At 40.7% G+C, this 7,464-nt stretch overlaps 3 protein-coding genes across 3 annotated transcripts; all 3 read right to left on the reverse strand.

The window, feature by feature from the left end:
- Window positions 1–1,817: 1,817 nt before the first annotated feature.
- Window positions 1,818–2,379, reverse strand: LOC113106567 (histone H3-like). The gene has a single exon (XM_026268637.1). It carries the CDS (start codon window positions 2,327–2,329, stop codon window positions 1,919–1,921), a length of 411 nt encoding a protein of 136 aa, XP_026124422.1. The 5' UTR covers window positions 2,330–2,379; the 3' UTR covers window positions 1,818–1,918.
- Window positions 2,380–3,168: 789 nt separating this feature from the next.
- LOC113106568 (histone H2A-like) lies at window positions 3,169–3,739 on the reverse strand. Its single transcript, XM_026268638.1, has one exon. It carries the CDS (start codon window positions 3,690–3,692, stop codon window positions 3,306–3,308), a length of 387 nt encoding a protein of 128 aa, XP_026124423.1. The 5' UTR covers window positions 3,693–3,739; the 3' UTR covers window positions 3,169–3,305.
- Window positions 3,740–4,430: 691 nt separating this feature from the next.
- LOC113106566 (histone H1-like) lies at window positions 4,431–5,247 on the reverse strand. The gene has a single exon (XM_026268635.1). It carries the CDS (start codon window positions 5,118–5,120, stop codon window positions 4,500–4,502), a length of 621 nt encoding a protein of 206 aa, XP_026124420.1. The 5' UTR covers window positions 5,121–5,247; the 3' UTR covers window positions 4,431–4,499.
- Window positions 5,248–7,464: the final 2,217 nt, after the last annotated feature.

Below are 7,464 nucleotides of genomic sequence, written 5' to 3' on the forward strand. Positions count from 1 at the left end.
CTCTATTGTTTCACCATTGACCGATTTCCAGATCATTTAAATAGATAACTTCCGTGTGCAGATGCGGCAAATTTTTCACAAGACAAGCGAGATGACCGTAGTACCCGATTACATGAACTAGCTGTTTTAAATATAATCATTTCATATTTAACATCAGTTTATCAGTGCATCTGACAGTATATTCTTTTAGACTATCGGTGATTCCATAGGCTCTCTTTCTTTCACCCGCATGATTTAAAACAGCAAAAAGTCATGCCATGACAAGAACAGAGTCTCTCTCTTCCTCCACCCAAGCACGATTACATACATATACGTATCGTCGATCTCACGCACTGACAAGATGATGATTGACAATGGCCATATCGCTGATTAATGGCACTCATCTGAGGTACACTGGCACAGGAAATTCTATTTATTTTTTGTACACTTAATTTTTCAAGTACAATGACTACACAAAGATTTTCTGACTTCATATCGGAAGCAGCTCATTGGATTCGTTAAACAATTATGCAGTAATCCTCATAGCATCTACCCTTTAGACAACCAAATTGTTCTTAGTATTGAACCCCTGTCAGGCACTGCAAGATCAGCAGCCCAAAAATGCCTCTCCAAACAGCAGATACCAACTCTAGGGAGATGGTCTTCAAAAGCTTACCAAAGTTATATCAGAACTAATCAGATTCATATTAAAGAAGCCCACCAAACCCTAATCGGTCACCAAAAAAAAAAAAAAAAAAAAAAACCTCCTTCACTGTCTGGCCATATACTGGCCATTCAACTTTACCTTTCCATCCAAACTCTGTACAAATCTTAGCTAATTATATGTAAGTGTGAACTCGAGAAAATGTCTTATGTGCTTATTCTGTCACAGCTTTGACACCAAGAGACCAGGTGTGGTGCTTGCAAAAACTCACCGTGATGCACAACCTGTCGAATATCAGCTACTGCACGACGGAGCAGATCTGCCCCCTATCGACGGTCTTCCTATATAATGTGTTGTTTCGCCAACACTTCGTGGACTATGCATGATTTACATTAGTTACTTGCATTTACGTGTTGCGTTAAGTGTTTCCCACGTGAGGTAATTTGTCAGAGAAAAGAACAGAATCAGAGATAAAACATTTTATTATAGAAAATTGTACTTTGCATATTATACTATAAAAAAATATAATTATAGTGGATTTTAGTTTATCATACTTGATCATAACTAGAGATGAAATGGCATGAAAATTTTATTTCATGATTATAATGACCAAAATGATTACGGTTATCACAGAATCCTGTTCAAAAAGTCCTCACATATTTCAGCCTCTAAATCATTTTTATAAAAGTCAAAAAAGATTTTCTCCTTTATTATTAATAGTATGCGGTGCGATTTTTCCCATTGTGTGTGTCGTTGCTATGCAAGCATGCAGCTTTACAGGGGGTATGACTTATCTAAATGAGATGTAAATAAACCCGATTGTCAATCCCAGCAGATGAGAACTGCACAATGTTTAGAGGCCATTTTTCACCATTTTGAGTTTTTTTGAGTGCCTACCTTCAAATGGCCACAACTTCTCCAAATATTATCAGATTTCCATTGTTGGAAAGCTTGGAGATTACACTTTCAGAATCTGTGAATAACTCAAAATACCCCAGAACCGACTTGTGTCCCTACTTTCCGTGATTGGTCACATATTAAAAAGATCATATTTACACATTCATGTATTTGGCAGATGCTTTGACTTCCAGATCATCGTTGTTGTAGTAATGAGATATTAGAATTAATAAAACTCAGGAAATATGAAACTATGAAAGCAGTATTACTTCCTATCGGTTCTTTTTGTTATAAGCATCATTACGGTGGAAACGGTCTCGTTCAGTGCGGTGTGTGTGGCTCTTAAAAGAGCCTTTGGGGTGTTTGTCAGCGGCGGGTTTAAGCGCGCTCTCCGCGGATGCGGCGGGCCAGCTGGATGTCTTTGGGCATGATGGTGACTCTCTTGGCGTGGATGGCGCACAGGTTGGTGTCCTCGAACAGACCGACCAGATAAGCCTCGCTGGACTCCTGCAGGGCCATGACAGCGGAGCTCTGGAAGCGCAGGTCCGTCTTGAAATCCTGAGCGATCTCTCGCACCAGACGCTGGAAAGGCAGTTTGCGGATCAGCAGCTCGGTGGACTTCTGATAGCGGCGGATCTCTCGGAGAGCCACGGTCCCGGGCCTGTAACGGTGGGGCTTCTTGACGCCGCCGGTGGCTGGGGCGCTCTTCCGGGCGGCTTTAGTAGCGAGCTGCTTCCTCGGGGCTTTGCCACCGGTGGATTTACGAGCGGTCTGCTTGGTTCTTGCCATCGCTGCGATCAACTTCTCTCTCCGTTCTGAGCACGTAGAAAATGCTTCTCCGTCTCATGCGTCTGGTTTTAAAGCGTCATACGCTCACGAGCTTACAGCGTCAGTAGGGTGCAGAGGCTTGTGATTGGCTGATGTGTGACCTCTGCCCATGACTGCTAGCCAATGACTGCGCCGCTTCTGTTTTCAAACGGGGCTGTCTGTGTTTCCCGCTCAAAATGCTTTGTTCTGTTTAGTACTTTACGCATCATTCATTTATATATTAATTCAACTTTATTTTCAGAATCAAGGTCTCTCAGCAAAACATAAAATACGGTTACAATAAAATAAAAAAAACACTTTCTCATTGGTAACTGATTTAAGTTTTGACAACAGCATCATAATAGCATTCTGTGAATCATCCAACAGAGAATAAATGTATAATTAAATCCTGAAAGCATCGTACTTTATCCTTTCACAACAGATCACATACTCTGCTCCATCTTGTGTTTTCAGCAGGATCCTCACACAGTCATTGTAAGCATCCTGCAACTCTCACGGAACTCTCTTTTAAACCTAACCACAAGGCAGCAGCATAAAAAAAAATGTACAATATAACAATCTTTTTTTAATATATTTTATTATATTTTTAATACTTAACTTTGACGAGCGATCAAAAGCATCGATAAATCTAGTTATGACTTTTGTACAGTTCTACACCTTCCTTCATAGACTTCAAGCCAAGCTGACTGTTATCAAGATAAACCCCTTGCATGATTATTTCCAGAACCTTTAACACTAGCAAAAGAAATTGGATTTACACCATTCGTTTGATAAACGTTCAATTAAAACAATCAAGTACGTAAGTGAATGTGTATATATTTATTTCAAATAGTCTGCATGGTGTATCATGAAAGAAAAGGAAAGTAAATCGCTCTGTCAGATCAAGTGGGTGGCTCTTAAAAGAGCCTTTGTTTTGTAGAAGCAGAGCGGACTCTGTTTACTTGGCTTTGGCGGGTTTCTCGGTCTTCTTGGGCAGCAGCACGGCCTGGATGTTGGGCAGCACGCCGCCCTGAGCGATGGTCACTCGACCCAGGAGTTTGTTGAGCTCCTCGTCATTGCGCACCGCCAGCTGCAGGTGACGGGGAATGATGCGGGTCTTCTTGTTGTCTCTCGCGGCGTTTCCAGCCAACTCCAGGATCTCAGCGGTCAGATACTCGAGCACAGCCGCCAGATAGACGGGAGCTCCGGCACCGACGCGCTCTGCGTAGTTCCCTTTGCGGAGTAGTCTGTGAACACGACCGACGGGGAACTGCAGCCCTGCTCTGGAGGAGCGAGTCTTGGCCTTCGCTCTCGCTTTGCCACCGGTTTTGCCTCTTCCGCTCATCTTCGATTACAAGGTACTTCAACTTTACAATAGAGAAGAAATAATAACCTAATGATGACCGTTGTTCTGCTTTTAAAAGCGCGTGACAGTCGCCCATTGGTTTAGACCTTGTAAGATTTTAAACAAATCACTGAACTTCCCTCCAATTTCCACTGACAAAGCCACGCCTCCACATCTGCGCGCGGACTGAGCAGCATTTCAGATTAATAAACACACGACGACAGAAAACATTGAAGGCATTGTTTTGGGGTGTTGGGATATATTTTATGTGTGTGCAAAAAAAAAAAATTATATTGTTTTCCAACTTAATTAAATTGAGATTGCTGATCCATTAAAGCCGTTTATATTAACAAATGTAAATAATTTGTTTTCTTTTTTCTAAATGCAGTCAACATGTAAAACATTTCCAGTCATGTAAACTCAGATGCAGTCTTATAATAATTACTTACATTTACATTTAGCAGATGCTTTTATCCAATTTGACTTACAAAAGACAATGGAAGCAATCAAAATCATCAAAAGAGGAATGACATACGTCTCAGTTATCTTAACACAGTACATATAGAAAGGTTATTTATTTATTTTACATTTTTATTTTAACGCTAAGAAAAAATAATAATAATAATAATAAGAGCCAGCTAGTGTTAAAAGGGCCTATTGGTATTGTTATATTGTAAAATAAGTATTAAAAAACAGACAAGTATACACAATTTTTTGAAATGCTAGTGCAAGCCTTTCTTTTTGCTCTTTCTTCAGAGTTTGTGGGTGGCTCTGAAAAGAGCCGTTGGGGAAGAAAACAGAAGAGATTTATTTCTTCTTGGGAGCTGCCTTTTTAGGCTTGGCAGCTTTAGGCTTTGCCGTCTTGGGTTTGGCGGTCTTGGCCTTTTTGGGGCTCTTGGCTGCTTTCTTGGGCGCCGCGGGCTTCTTCGCTTTCTTGGGGCTCTTCGTCGCCTTCTTGGGGCTCTTTGTGGCCTTCTTAGCGGCGGCGGGTTTCTTGGCCTTCTTGGGGGATTTCTTAGCGGCGGGCTTCTTTGCAGCTGCGCTCTTGGGCTTCTTGGCAGCAGCGGGTTTCTTGGCCGCGGGCTTCTTGGCTTTAGGAGCCGCTTTCTTCTTGGTCTCGGTCTGCTTCTTGCTGATCTTGAAGGAGCCGGAGGCGCCGGTCCCTTTGACCTGCAGCAGGGCGCCTTTAGTCACCAGGCTCTTGAGGGCGAGCTTGACGCGGGAGTTGTTCTTCTCCACGTCGTAGCCGCCGGCGGCGAGAGCTTTCTTCAGGGCGGCGAGGGACACTCCGCTCCTCTCCTTGGACGCGGACACGGCTTTGAGGATCAGCTCACTGACGCCGGGACCTGCTTTCTTGGCTTTGGCGGCGGACTTCTTCTTGGGCGCTTTGGCCGGCGGAGCGGCGGCTGCTGGAGCGGTTTCTGCCATTTCTCGGAGCGGAATCACAGTCTTTCAAACACTGAGTTTAATGAGTGTCGCTCGAGCAGCGCTGCGCTCTTAAACAACACATGAGAACCTTATAGACTCAACCCGCCCGCTCGCTGTCTGCGCGCCTCCGAGAGCCGCTCGCGCTTGTGTTTTCTTCTCCTACATTTAGGGGCAAAACTCGAGTGTTAAAATAGTTTAGCGCAGTAGAAACAAAGTCAGCATCAAGCAGAGGTTCTTGGCTTTCTGTGGAGACTAAAACCCGCGGCGAGGAAATGTTGGTTTTGCCCCGGTCAGATCAAACTCGAGGCGAGCATCAGCCACGGAACAGAGCCGAGTGTAAATCTAATGCTTTATTTAAGTGTTAAAGGTTGAAGAAAGACAGAAATCGTCCTCTGTGTGTTTCAGAAACAGTTCGAGAGTGGTTTAATTGAATGAGCATCAGTGAGTGTCGTGTGCAGTGTTTGATACAGCTGTAGTTTCGTGCAGCTTGAAGCACACACAGGTCCGGGGCTTCTCGTCCTTTATTCAGCCGATAGACTACATGAAATACTAATATGAGAGATATTTTTCATTACATTAACAACAACAATTGTTATAATAATGTATATCTGATCACTTATGTATTATTTCAGTAAATGCATCTTAATGACTGATGTATAAAGTGAGCTGTAAGAAGGTTATTTTTCTTAAATCGTTTCCGTCACATGGAAAGACTCCATCCTTTAAGAAACACCACGCAGATCTTTTTCTTACTGTATTTTGACCACTTACCCTATATCAAATATTAATTTGTAATAAAATAATTTATTATATATGACCAATATATGTCTATGACTGTTTGTTGTAATTTAGGAAGTGGATCAGTGTTGAGGCAATAGAAACCGACATTACTGCATGATGAAGACATGAAGTGTGACTGTAATACTGGTCATTTTGTTTTACTATAGTAAATATGGAAATCAAAGACATTGTAAAATCTAGAGGCATATATCAAAATGTCCAGGAAATATTAATTCGATTTAACAAATAATCAGAGACCCATTTCAACACCAGACTCGGTGCTAGATGTGAAGCAAAGAGTGAATCCTCCTAAAAACAGTCCCTCTGATACTAGCACTTACCTTTTAATTTCTAGTCTACTCTATATTCTTTTAAAATATTAATAACAATACAAACATAGTGTGCTGGACTAACTGTTGTTCTCATTTGTAAGTCCCTTTGACTAAAAGTGTCTGCTAAATGATTGAATGTAAATGTAACAGTCACAGAGTGCTATACACAAATCCGGTGAAACACGGAAGTCCACCGCTTCAGAGGACTCCAGAGAACACAGACCTGTAAACTTTGGTTGTGACCACATTAGTTTCCAAGTAAAATACAGGAGAGGTTGATTATTGCTGTGTCGGGTTTCCCATTACGACGTGTCCCTGTTTACATAAAAATGATCTACATAACATTTTACACCGGTCTGCCTCACAAACGAGGGTCAGTTCAGTGCTGGAGTTGTGCAAAGATTACTTCTGAAAGAGGGATCAATGATCATATAAAATGTAACAATATTTCACTTATTTATTTATTTATTTTGTGTGTTTATACATAATTTTGTTCACAAAGCTGCCGTTTTCCTGGTTATTGACCACCACAAAGTGCTAAAATAATCACACTCTCTCTCACTCTCTCTCTCTCTCTCTCTCTCTCTCTCACTCACACACACACACACACACACACAAACACATCTCGACTGACGGATTACATCTTTATTTAGAGAGATTGTGGTGCAATCACTCGGTGAGTATAATCATGTTCAAATACATGTTTAGACGTGCGGTCTAAGGCTTCTTTTCCTTGACACACACCTAGCTTTGTGTATAATTGAAAAGATGATATACTCCTCCGGGCTGTTCCTGTAAAGTGCAGTCAATCTTTATTACATGTGAAAGTAAAAGTAATTTCTCCACCCCATACAGATATGTCATGTTTCCTTCTCTTTCTCTGTGAGTTACTAAAGTTACTAATCTCATTTGTATATCTATCGATCTATGTATATGTATCTATTAGAGTGAGGTTAAATTTTGCATTTATTTTATTATTATTATTATTATTATTATTATTATTTTATTTATTTATTTATTTATTTATTTATTTATTTATTTATTTATTTATTTATTTTTATTTTTATTTTTATTTTTATTTTTATTTTATTTATTTATTTTTGTAATGTCACCCAATTGTTTGAAACTGTTTTTACATTACCTGTTATGTTATAAATCTCCTTTCTCTTTATTGGAACACGTTTGTCCTTGTAGATCTTTTTTGCATCACAAGGGTTAAAAGACCTGGGGTT

Source organism: Carassius auratus, chromosome 7, assembly GCF_003368295.1.
Source record: "Carassius auratus strain Wakin chromosome 7, ASM336829v1, whole genome shotgun sequence".
NCBI lineage: Eukaryota > Metazoa > Chordata > Actinopteri > Cypriniformes > Cyprinidae > Carassius > Carassius auratus.

Bases quoted from the DNA above. Each gene is read 5' to 3' on its own strand.
- LOC113106567 (XM_026268637.1), bottom strand. From the start codon at position 2,329: ATGGCAAGAACCAAGCAGACCGCTCGTAAATCCACCGGTGGCAAAGCC.
- LOC113106568 (XM_026268638.1), bottom strand. From the start codon at position 3,692: ATGAGCGGAAGAGGCAAAACCGGTGGCAAAGCGAGAGCGAAGGCCAAG.
- LOC113106566 (XM_026268635.1), bottom strand. From the start codon at position 5,120: ATGGCAGAAACCGCTCCAGCAGCCGCCGCTCCGCCGGCCAAAGCGCCC.